Genomic DNA, 11,630 nt, shown 5'->3' with positions numbered 1-11,630 from the left:
GCAGTGAACCAGTGGCGGATGTTGGCGATAACACTCATAGGAAACCACCTGGTATCGGAACTTTTGTCTCACCAACACGCTATGGTAGCTCCGGCAGTCAACCAGGCCAACAGTTTCGTCCAATTAGCGGTTCTTTCATACCTCCAGGTTTTCCAAAAAATGGATGGTGTGGTATGTTTCTATATCCTCATTTTTTAGTTCACTTTTTAATTTTAGAATCTATCCACTTTATATTTAAATTTTTCTTCACCAGACTTCCTTAAACCATTCAACAGTTTCGAAATTCTTGAATCTTGAAATTCCTTGTTTCAAAATAGATTATGAAATACACATCTTCAAACTAGTTAAATGTAAACCCTTGGTTGACGAAATCGGAAGATTTGATAAAGTCGTTATCTTTCTTAGAATTAATTTTGAGGGATTTCACTGTACTGATTTAAAGACCCGGAAATTTCAGTGTGCAGTTTGGAAAATACTTGTCTACCGGGTCCGCCGGGGCCGAAAGGTGAAAAAGGTGTTGATGGCGAAAATGGAATCCCTGGTAAAGATGGTATGGATGGTGTTGATGCAGGAGATATTCAGCAAGAAGGTCCATCTGGATGTTTCAATTGTCCGGAAGGTCCACCCGGTCCTCCAGGACCTCCTGGTCGACCGGGCATTCGTGGCCAACGTGGACCGAAAGGTGCACCAGGTTTTCCGGGGCGTGATGGAAATCCAGGGCCACCAGGTGATATTGGTCCACCAGGACCACCAGGTAGTTTTTCTTCATATTTCAAATTTTTGTAAATTTTTGATATGTTGATTTCCAAAATAATATTCGTTTGGTTTTATAGGAGCGGATGGTAAGTCTGGAGAGCCAGGAGAAAAAGGTGCTGATGCCGAAAAAGTTGTTGGACGAAAAGGCAATCGTGGCCCACCTGGTGACCAGGGCCCTGAAGGACCACCTGGAGACAAGGGTAAAGATGCGCCACCAGGAGAACCAGGTCCCGAAGGGCCTTCAGGACAACCGGGCTTCCAGGGGCCACAGGGAAGTGACGGTGAAGAAGGTCCAGAAGGTCCACCTGGGAACCCTGGCAAAGATGCTGAGGTTAGTTTAATGGATTTTAAAGCGAAAATCGAGATAAATTCCATTGGTTCCATTAAAATTTATTTAATTTTAATTTTGAATTTCTTTCAATCACTGAATCTATTGCAATTCAGCTTATGCGATTATATTTTTCCATGAATTAAATTTTGTAGTCTATGAGATTTGAGATTTTAGTACTGTCCATGTCCGGCACGTGAACATACTGCTGCTCATCGGGTACGTCTTGGTTCCGGAAGAAATGATGATAGCGAAAGCAAAGCAGAAGATGTACAGTCTAAGAGTGATGAAGAAAGTGGACGGTTCGGAAAAACCGATTTCGAAAATCCCGAAGATAGCAGTAAAGGATATAAATCACGACGTACGCTACTTTGAAATTGATGTAGTGATATCGTATTCATTGAGTATTGTATGCTATATTCTGAAAAAGATTGTATTCTTTAATCATCTTCTTCATACATTCATGAAAGCTCACTTCATGAATTATTCTAATGATATGCCGAATATAAGTTTCAAGATCGTTTAATCGATTGAGGGCGGAGAATATTCCCCACAAATATCAGAAAAGCGGCAACAGTGCGTTCATTAAACTCAAGAAAATAAACAGGTCGATCGATATATCCGTCTTTTTGCAACGATGCAGTATGTCTCAATGGACTTCAGAATAGCTCGTTCCTTTTTTTTTAACGAATTACAGTCAAAGTTTGTTTTACCCTCAGCGCAAAGAAGAATTCCTTATTTTAATGCGAAAAAAGTAGACGGACATCCGGAAACTCAGTAATTTATTATCAACTTCTGAACAGCGAGTCATCGATCTTTTTCTTCTGTTTTCTTAGCGGACAACTTATCTCGAAATAATCTACAATATCGGTGTTTTCTTCCATAAAAAGATTCTTCTGCGTTTGTCTATTCTCACTATTTAGGATACAGTTCTGCTCCAGTTCCTGAAAATAGTTTAATAAATCTCATCTGAGAATCCCGCTTTACTTCATTTAACTTATATCATAATATACTTACACTGTTAATGGACAGGTAACAAACATAAGTGAACAGTGTAGACGTGAGCAACTCATAGTACCAATGTTTTCAAGTTCGCTTGAGAAATAGTCACGCTTTACCTTATAAAAATATACGGCACTGGTACAATTCATTGCAAATAATTGTCGTGATTTCAAGCAGTTCTCGAAGCATCCCACAAATGATCGTGCTGTAACTACTGTTTCTGCAAATCCAACCAGTATCATTTGTGGGAATCTATTTATGCTTTGACATTCACTGCTGAAACATATATGAATTTAAAAAGTAGTCAGAATTCTTGGGCGTATCAAAAAGACAATGTAATAAGACGAAACTAATGAGAATTATCACCTCATTAAATCATCCTCTACACAAATTTTCTCGTAATAGTTAGCATAAGAATTCTGCTTGAGTTGTCTAGTATCTCTTGGCAACACCGTTTCGCCAAACAAACTACAACCATCCTCGTTATAATCGAAAGAACGACATCCGAAAATACGTCCTTTATCGTCCTACAAATTTCAGTTTAATTCGTGGTGACGAAAAAATGCAATGGTCCTTCTCAGAATGAACTTTTGTGATAGAAACATTAATACTTATGATTTTTTTTGCCTAAGCAAAACTTTTTTCGCGAATTCCTTGAATATTTTTGAATCTAAGTAATTTGATGGTTGATTTTACCAAGAAGTTTACTTCCATTTTTTACATAACAGTTTGAGCTTCGCTTAACACACTCGTTTAATTGAAGGAATTCTTTTTATTCTTATATAGTGAAATTGAAAGTTGAAATGAACGAACGATATTGTTGGTGCATGCATCCATGCATGCATTTAAATCATAAGCCTTCAGATCTATCCGATTGGCACTGTCAAACTTAAATCCTTGAGTATGCAGGTACTTAACAGCCTTTCCTTCTTCACAGGTTTCCTGATTCGTATCTTCCTTTGTTAAAACATTTAACAGCAACGTATTGCTTAGCTTTCTGTCTAGAAATTTGAATTTAAAATTAACGATGATAAAATCACTTCCAGTTAATTGACCACTGTAAAGTCCTTGTGAAGATTATCTATGAATAAGGACAAGCCTGTAGAATCAAATGTTGTTTTCTTCGATTTCTTTGCATATTCCAAATCACATCCATGAGCGAAAGTTGGTTCCAAATATGAATGTTCGTAGTATTTGAGCATCCTACAAAAAAAAGCAACTGCTGTATAAAGTTTATTTTTAAGACCTGAGAAATATTAAGGTATGTATTAATTTAAAATTTACTCTAGCTTAGGCCAAAATCTACAAATTATTCCATCGCAAAGAATATCTAGAGGAAAACTTACCTTGCCGGTGGTTGATCACCTTGATGAGCAAAAAAATCGCAAATCTGAAAGCAAATTGAATTCAGAAACTTCAAATTCCTTGCAACATACAGATTTCTTCTGGATTGTTGTTTCCAGTTCAACTGAGAGAAATATTGCATTTCGCAATTCTCTCAACCCACGATGGTGTAATCAATATTGGAAAAGGTTATTTATGCTTCGAACTTATGATCCTAAATATCCAAGTACCGGATGCAGACTCTTCAAAATTTCAAAAAGAATTTTCTCTGAAAATTTGAAAAGATACCTTGTTGGCAACATCATACACCAATGAGCGACAACTGTAGATGCCACTTTGTGATTGCATGCATCGTTGCTTGCATTTTTCCAGTTGCATGTTGGATCGCCGTTCGTATGGTTGCGCATTAACAACGATAAATTCGTTGTAGACTCGAAAGCATACATCACCTGGAAGGATTATCAGGCATTCACATATATGACACACAAAATTGAAATAAAAATGAAACATTTTTAACAGTTGAAGTTTCGAATAGTTACGTACTCAGATCCGGTGCACCAATGACCAGGTTACGTTGTTGACTGACCGATACAACGCTGTCAGTAGTGGAGAGCTGGAACTTTGTTATAACATTATACAGTTTCGATTCACACTTTGGTCTTTTGATCATTTATTATTGGAGATTATTATTAAACAAGTTTGTGTCTTTTACTTCAACTTAAACTTACTCCTTTATCCTGACTTGAGTATCCTTGATCTGTCTGTTTGGCTTCTTCAGCTTCCTTTGATATAATTCCCGTACTGATTTCAAATTCTGTCTTACGCCTTTTTCCCGTACTGCATGTTTCACTTTTTTTTTTAAGAGAATGGAACTTTAAACTTTTTGAAATTTGAAAATCTTTAAGTTTATGAACATCACCTAATTTTACGACTATTTAATTTTTCATTAAATTAAATTCTTATATCCCTTCCATAATTAAGCGTTTTTTATTAACTCCATCTTTCCCCTATAAACGATGGTATAAGAAATATAAAAATGAAGATGTGCGTTAATGAATAAATGAAGTTTAAAGCTTAAAATTTCAAATGAGACCCGTACTTATTCTGATCCATGGAATGTGTACCTTCGTATTCAAGTTTCACACCTAGGCATTTTCTTACCGATATGAGCGCAAGGAAGCAGAAGCATAGCCATGTCCTCATCTAAATATGCGAAAGTGAGATATTATTGTAGAAATCCAACACTCCCAAATGCAAGCAGATATTCAGAAGCAATCATTTAAAGGAGAAAATTCTTGGCAGTAAGGAAGAATTTTCAAATGAAACGAATTTCATTTGAAAAATTAATCAGACAGTCCATCAATCCGCCCGGATGTGAAACTGCATGAAAGACTTTTCGGCCAAAGGATATTAAAAAGGCGGAGAAAACATTTCTTTTTATCTCTGATTTATTTAAGTATGTTGAATTTCAGAGGCTGTCATGGCATGCATCAGGTTCGATCAATGAATGACAATAGCGAGAACATTGACAATTGACCTGAATTACAGATTCGCGGCATCGTCATTGCATCATATATTATCTTCGAAAGCGTTAGTGAAAATAGTGATTTAGGTGGAAGAGATAGGTGGATCACTTTTTTTGTCCACATATGTTATTCTTACAGTGCCATATCAAAATTCTTCGGGGAACTTTGTGGTGCTTGATATATTCGATCAAATCCAAAAAACAAGCCCAGCAACCACACTTTGGACTGTATTGCTCCACAGATCACAGATCCTTAGTACTACAAAAAGAAATATATAAGGCAAAATATCAAGTGTACGAATCAGAACGATAATTATTGGTGGTAAACGGTAAGGGTAGTCACCCTCACTAGAGAGATAAAGAAATTAAGGTAGACAATAGTAAATCACCATAAAGTAAGGTAACACGCAATATGGACAAAACTTTTAAATAACTCCCTGTCCACTTCATCTTTCTTTACACTGAACTGTCAATCTTTTTGACTGTACATTGACTATACTATCTCATTCACACCACATGCTTACTATAAATTCCAGGTGAAATCTTTTACAGCATACATTGTCCACTTCATTCATTTTTTGTGATATGCAATTTGTGTCATTTTTATATGATTTGTCGCCAAATTCTCTGTAAAACGGGACAAGGTTTTTACCAATAACGTTTCAAAATACACATGGATTACTTACAGTTATAAAAAGAAACAAAAGACAAACAACGATTTATTTTGTGTACAATACATTCGCCCATCTCTCTTAAGACCCGTATAACATATTTTCTCGCATAATCTGGAAGGATTCAAAATGCAAAAGACGTGTAGAGCAAATGAAATGCTGAAAAAAAAAATTATGCAAAAAAAATATCCATTTTCAGACCCCAAATAATGAGTACGTTACAGTATTTCATTTTTAATTACAAAATTTCCGAGATATTTTGTAGAGAGATGTCCACAAGGGAACAAAATGCAACTGGATCTTTAGAAAGGAGGCGCAATACCTAGGATCGAACATAAATTTCTGTTGAGTACTAAAATATCAATTTCAAAATGAATGGAGTAAAATAAAAGTTTTAGAATTTCTTACTCAAGTAATCAAGTTATTTCAAAGAAAAAAAAAGTGCCAAATGTAGCTATGTTTCTCAAACTGAACAATGCCACTATACCACAATATCGTATCATATTCATAATTTGGGCAAAACAGAAAACCTGATCGGCTGACCAGCAAATGAACACATACAACAATCACAAAGATGCTTAAAATATATATAAATGTACAACGAAATTTAAACATCAATAAAAAATCGACAAGAAATCATCGAGACATCGAAAAGCTGAGAATTCACACATAAAAGCATGTAAGTACTCGAAGAATTTTTACATTAATTTAAACTTGCCTGAAAACCAACATGTCTTCTCAGCTTTGCAGAAAAAATCAACTGTATCACTATCTTCACTGTCTTAATCTTATTTCCATTCGTTCGCCCGTTTCTACCAAAATACTTCCATAAAAACAAAGAAATAGAAAACCCAACAAAGAAAACAGTGAAAATTCATTGGTAAATAATACAGAAAAAAACGAAAAGTAAAAACAAGGTTAGCTTCTCATTCCAATCCATTACAGATCATATTGTCCTAAACGCAAGTACAGTCGTATTGTACCATTTGTAAATATATAATAATAAATACTGGCAAGAAAAACTTTATTTTAACGTGACTTATTTCTAGCATATAATAATTAGACAAAATTCAAAACTCGTTCCAAATGAAACTTAGGACAATATTTAGCAAGAAAATGAAATTAGCCAAGTCGTGGTCTTTTAACTGACATTGCTTCGTTATAGTGATTTGAGTTACTCATATTGGCAATAGAACTTGATAATATATTGCCAACACTATCAGTGGATAACATGTGTCTTGCAACCGTTGCTGCCAAATATGGACACTCATTTTCCAGTGTGACCCAGTCCTACAGAAAATGTCTTGTAAACATAAACGAAGTACGCAACACAATTTTATGTCTCGAAGTGATTTGTAATAGAAAATTGTAAAATAAACGGAGAATATATATGTGATCTGTAATAGAAAATTGTAAAATAAACAGAGAATACATATGAGCAGTTAACAGCATTCTTAAAAATAGGAATTGGATAAATAAACAGCAGGAAGCAAGCTTACGGGAACCTGTTAAAAGTTGTTAAATTATCTGAAGCCCAACTATGTGGTCCAGAGTGATACGAATTTCCTCCTCCTTTCTTCAAAAACAAGAAAACACAATGAAAATGCGATGTACCTCATTATCGACAATATAGTTGCGATGTTTCTGCAATAAATTCAGAATTTTCCACTTCAAGACGGACGCATTATACATGTCAGCAGCTCGAAGACGTTCACAAAAATTGTTAGGTGACAGGTCTCTTATCAGGGCTTCCTGGCACAAACTCTTCAAACGGTCCAAGCAAAATCTTAAAAAAAAAACTATTTGATTTATTGTATCATAAAACTATGATAAAAGTGAAGGAAAAAAGTTACCGGTCTGCAGCGGCCAAGATTTCTAACGTTCGTTTTGATGATTCCGAACAATTATCCTTGTAAATATATTCCAGGACACATGCCATCGTTTCTGGGGTTACATCTTCCAAATTTACCTAAATAATTCATTCCTTTAAACAAGCAAAAATGTTGCTAAGGAAATGATTAATGTGACCAAAGCAAAATAAACTAACCTCTCCACTTAAACTTTCTTGATTACTCTGGTCCCTGAACATTGCCTGGAAGAAAGGTGATCGTGCTGAAAGGATTGCTTTGTGACATTTAAAGGAACGTCGACCTACGTGAAGCGTAAAATCTGAAAAATCGCCACTATCCAGTAACTGCCCCAAATCGCGTCCTAAAATCATCGAACAACGAAAACTTATGACAATTGAAGGTTTTTTAAGCACCAAGATTTACTGATCCACTAATCATAAATTATAAGAAAATTTGCAAATTCCGAGGGTCGCAAGGTGGTAATAATAGCATAAAGTGAAAAGCCTTCAAGTAATTTTGGTTTGGAAAGAATTGTCTGAGTGAGTCAGGCAGTAGCAATCCAACATTAAAATGGAAAATTTTGCTCGATAAGGATAAGATGAATTAAAATAACCTACCCATAAAATGTGGCTCAGGGCGTGTCCTAACTTCATCACCAATGCCCAAAGCAATTCCAGGTGTCGAAGAATTACTATTTCCACAAAACACATCAAGATCAGGTTCAATATCAGTACAGCTATAGTCTCCGTATACAGTTAACTCCACACCAACAGTTAAAACATCATCCGGCAAAAACTTAGTGACACGGCTCTGTAAAAATGCAAAGTAGAGAGCTTTTATCAAAATTCAAAATAAGAATAATGAAAAATCATCGGAACAACCAAAGACCACTTTGCATTTTGCTAGTTACCCATTACAACTAGGTTTCTAATCCAAGTGACATCGACTTAAACGTATGACTGTCAAGAAATTATCTAAACGTTATAATGAAAAGTAATTAAGTTATGCTTTGCCAAGCTTCATAAGGAAACCTTTAAAGTCTCAGTGGAAAAGAATTTTGACGCAGTAACAATCCCACCACGGTTGATAGTGACAACATTTTTGTTTAAGGCACACCCTCGTGGACCATCCGCAGCTTCAATGTAGAAATTCACTCGAAAACGCAGTTTTGCAGATGGGCATTCTGAAGTATAGTCGTTAATATTTTTGAAAATTACCTTAAACACAACAGCAGTGTAATCGAAAATTTCAGCGTTGATCATTACTACCCGAAAATGAGTAAATTTTTTTTAGAAATTCCTTGAAAATATAACTTGCGATTAATTTACCTGCCTGAGTACCCCTAACACTTAACCTAAATTACCAATACGATTTATATACTTACTGAAAATTTGAAGAAATAAGGAAAGATATCCTCGACATTCTTCATCTTTACCGCAAGGAAACAGTTTCAGTCGGAATCGATAATCATTGTCGATAGAACCAAACATGCTGAAGAATTCGTTTACTGAATGCATTATGTTTGTTGCCAAAAACTTGAAGTTTTGCTCATTTTGACACGCTCAGTTCTGAATTGAACGTATACATTCCAAAAAGTTTTCAAAAAACATGTTGACTAAAAACAGAAAATCAAAGAAAAATTGGAATAGGTTAAAAGGGTATCAATAAAAATAGAAATTGGAATAGAAATAGAAATGGGCTAACGAACAATCTATCAACTTCATCAACTATCAATTTAATTATCAATCAACATATCAGTGCGCATAAACGTAAAGTATGATGATGTGAAACTTCATAAGTCAATAGTTTTGCCAATAATTCTATGGTAATTTTTGCAATTTTCAAACAAATTTAAAAATTTAACTTACATATGCGCATCGAACGCACTGGGACAAGAATTCTTCTAAACGATATCGAGTGAAAGTTGCATAGAAATGCAGAAATTAGTGTTGCAACAACAGTAGTTATTTACCTATACAAAGTCTTGTGACACAGCTTTGATTACATTGCAATACTCTTAATTAATACTAACTTTGACTCAATGAAATCACCCGGTGATGACAATTCCTGCTGCGCCGAAAATTGTGCAACGCTCCATTTATGCATGAAAACGATGGTATCCATTTTTGTAGCACAAGCTGATATGTAGACAGCACCATCCAGATGTCGACATAAGCCACTATTACTACCTGATCCAGAAGTTCCCGAACTTAGCTGGGAATTTTCCGCAGCACCGGCACGTTGTTGCGATAATTCTCTGCTGTACTCTGCCAACATCTGCAACAATATTTTTTAGAAACATCGCAATTATTCAAATATTATGCGCCTGCATTTATATAGGTTTCATATGACATTTTGTTTTTTCCTCTGCACTACAAGTGAGCTAACAAAAATATGTGAAAAGAACTGCTTCAGTGATATTGATATTTTATCTGTTCACCTAAATAGTCCTCATCTTTCCCATCTCTTTGCTGTAATAACACCAACAATAATTTAGGTAAAACGATTCACAAATTCATTTAAAAAGAAATTTATTCAGATTCAATCTCATTATAACAAACATGATAACATCGGAGATAACAAAAATAATTTCTTTGGGCTTTCCATCAAATAGGGCATAAATCCCGCTTCTGGTCAAAAACCTTACGGTGGAAATACTTCCAGAAAAGTCATAGCAATATCAGATTTGCGAATAAAAAACAGAGGATCTGCTAATAATTACAAATATAGTAATCATCTGCAGGAATACGACGACAAATTCAATGTATTTAAGTTTGCAAAGTTCTTGCTAAACGATAGTCAGCCAAGAAAAAAGTTTTAAGAAACCCCATTCAAGAATAAGTAAGTGCTTTCCGGATACCTGTCAACTGCCACTCCTCCGAAACTCCTAAATAAATTGTTTTTTGGAAAAATTTCATCTCCTACAGACTAGTAACATACAAGTCATAATTATTCATTTGCAGTTATCTCAGTAGTCTAGAATATATCCTAAAGTTTGACTTCAGTTTTGTTGCCAAAAAAGACTGAATGATAAGTTCAGAAAACTTTGTAGTTAAAGATATATATAGTCACTGTTTCCTAAAATCAAGACTTCATTTGCACTTTGCTAACCGAATACCATCCGAAATAATATCGCTGTACACAAAAAGTATTGTGGAGGTTGACTGCGGAAAAAACCTCAAAAGTAAAAGAAGGAACTAAAGTAACGCTTGAAAATGTGCTCGCAGAAATTTAACAGTCAATCCAATTGGAAAATTAAGAAAATTGCACATGATGCAAACCGAGAAAGATCCCAATGTTGTCTTAGAAAAATCTTTGAAGTTCCAAAAGAATAACAAGCTGACAAACATATAAAAATCGATATCACAAAGATGTCAATTAAGCAATCAATGTGATGGATCATTTCAAAGTCGTTATCCTCTTACAATAGCTTGCCCATTAACTTATGCGATGCATCATCAAATATATGGGAAAAAAAACTGATTTGAAAAGTCAAAGCTACCTTTACAATGAAATGAATGTTGAAATTTAAGAGAAATGCTAAGAAGAATGAAACAGCTATAAACTTGAAAAAGGAAAGGGTTATTGCACCAAGTGAAAAAGCGCTTACTTGTTCGAATATCAAATTCCTGAAAAGCACAATAAAAAACCAACCTCAGTGGAAAAAACACGATATTTCAAAAACAATTATGGCAAAGATTAGACCCGTCCATACTGGTTCAGTATTTTTTTTTCATAATCCTGGCTTACATTGTACCTTATTGAAATATCAACAAATTTCAGTGGAATTAGAGAAGTTACAGAAGATGACCACAGATTTTGATCCTTTAAACTGGATGTGTGTATAAATCTTTAGAAACGAGCAGAGCTGAAAAAGAGCTGAAGAAATAATGCTGACAGAACAAGAACAGCATGTATCAGGAATGAAAAAGAGCAAGAAAAAACAACAGATGTCAGATTTTACTTGAATTTATAAAAATTTGCAATTTAGGCAGTGCTCTCATTTTTCTTGAAATGTCTCCGGGTACTTCTCTTTCCTATATCGTATGTTCGTCTAACGAAACTGAAGTCATTTTGGCAAAATTAAACAACTAGACAAATTTAAAAACTTTTTTTTAACGACTTTGATTTGGAAGCGTCGATTAAAGTCATTT

At 34.8% G+C, this 11,630-nt stretch overlaps 3 protein-coding genes across 3 annotated transcripts in view; 1 reads left to right on the top strand and 2 right to left on the bottom strand.

Annotated features, from left to right (window-relative positions):
* The window catches only part of LOAG_17018 (collagen alpha-1(III) chain), a 3,199-nt gene extending 1,697 nt beyond the window's left edge, over window positions 1–1,502 (top strand). Inside the window, exons 4-6 of the mRNA XM_020449677.1 lie at window positions 458–754; window positions 834–1,087; window positions 1,262–1,502. Of these exons, the coding sequence (XP_020306766.1) occupies window positions 458–754; window positions 834–1,087; window positions 1,262–1,459 (749 nt within the window). The 3' untranslated portion in view covers window positions 1,460–1,502. The remainder of the gene's footprint in view (window positions 1–457; window positions 755–833; window positions 1,088–1,261) is intronic.
* Window positions 1,503–1,872: 370 nt separating this feature from the next.
* LOAG_03106 (PAN domain-containing protein) lies at window positions 1,873–4,633 on the bottom strand (the record flags this gene model as incomplete). The annotated part of the gene is made up of 10 exons (XM_020446213.1): window positions 1,873–2,028; window positions 2,203–2,362; window positions 2,453–2,613; window positions 2,900–3,087; window positions 3,186–3,289; window positions 3,433–3,476; window positions 3,719–3,879; window positions 3,974–4,043; window positions 4,159–4,267; window positions 4,530–4,633. The coding sequence occupies 10 exons, from the start codon at window positions 4,631–4,633 to the stop codon at window positions 1,873–1,875; spliced, it is 1,257 nt and encodes a 418-aa protein (XP_020303416.1).
* A 1,616-nt stretch (window positions 4,634–6,249) lies between these two features.
* LOAG_03103 (BTB/POZ domain-containing protein) lies at window positions 6,250–9,760 on the bottom strand. Its single transcript, XM_003138642.2, has 8 exons — window positions 9,509–9,760; window positions 8,861–8,967; window positions 8,508–8,659; window positions 8,094–8,286; window positions 7,674–7,837; window positions 7,480–7,595; window positions 7,241–7,412; window positions 6,250–6,916 (listed from the first exon to the last, which is right to left on the bottom strand). The coding sequence occupies exons 1-8, from the start codon at window positions 9,751–9,753 to the stop codon at window positions 6,749–6,751; spliced, it is 1,317 nt and encodes a 438-aa protein (XP_003138690.1). The 5' UTR covers window positions 9,754–9,760; the 3' UTR covers window positions 6,250–6,748.
* Between the last annotated feature and the right edge of the window lie 1,870 nt (window positions 9,761–11,630).

This window comes from Loa loa (genome assembly GCF_000183805.2).
Source record: "Loa loa unplaced genomic scaffold supercont3.34, whole genome shotgun sequence".
Classification (NCBI taxonomy): domain Eukaryota; kingdom Metazoa; phylum Nematoda; class Chromadorea; order Rhabditida; family Onchocercidae; genus Loa; species Loa loa.
The sequence above is the reverse complement of the archived record's forward strand: the minus strand, read 5'-3'. Positions and strand labels throughout refer to the sequence as shown.

Coding starts and splice junctions, on each gene's coding strand:
- LOAG_03103 (XM_003138642.2), bottom strand. CDS start 9,753: ATGTTGGCAGAGTACAGCAGAGAATTATCGCAACAACGTGCCGGTGCT. Junction 8,968..9,508: donor GGTGATTTCATTGAGTCAAA/GTTAGTATTAAT, acceptor CGAATTCTTCAG/CATGTTTGGTTCTATCGACA. Junction 8,287..8,507: donor TTTCCACTGAGACTTTAAAG/GTTTCCTTATGA, acceptor GCATTTTTACAG/AGCCGTGTCACTAAGTTTTT.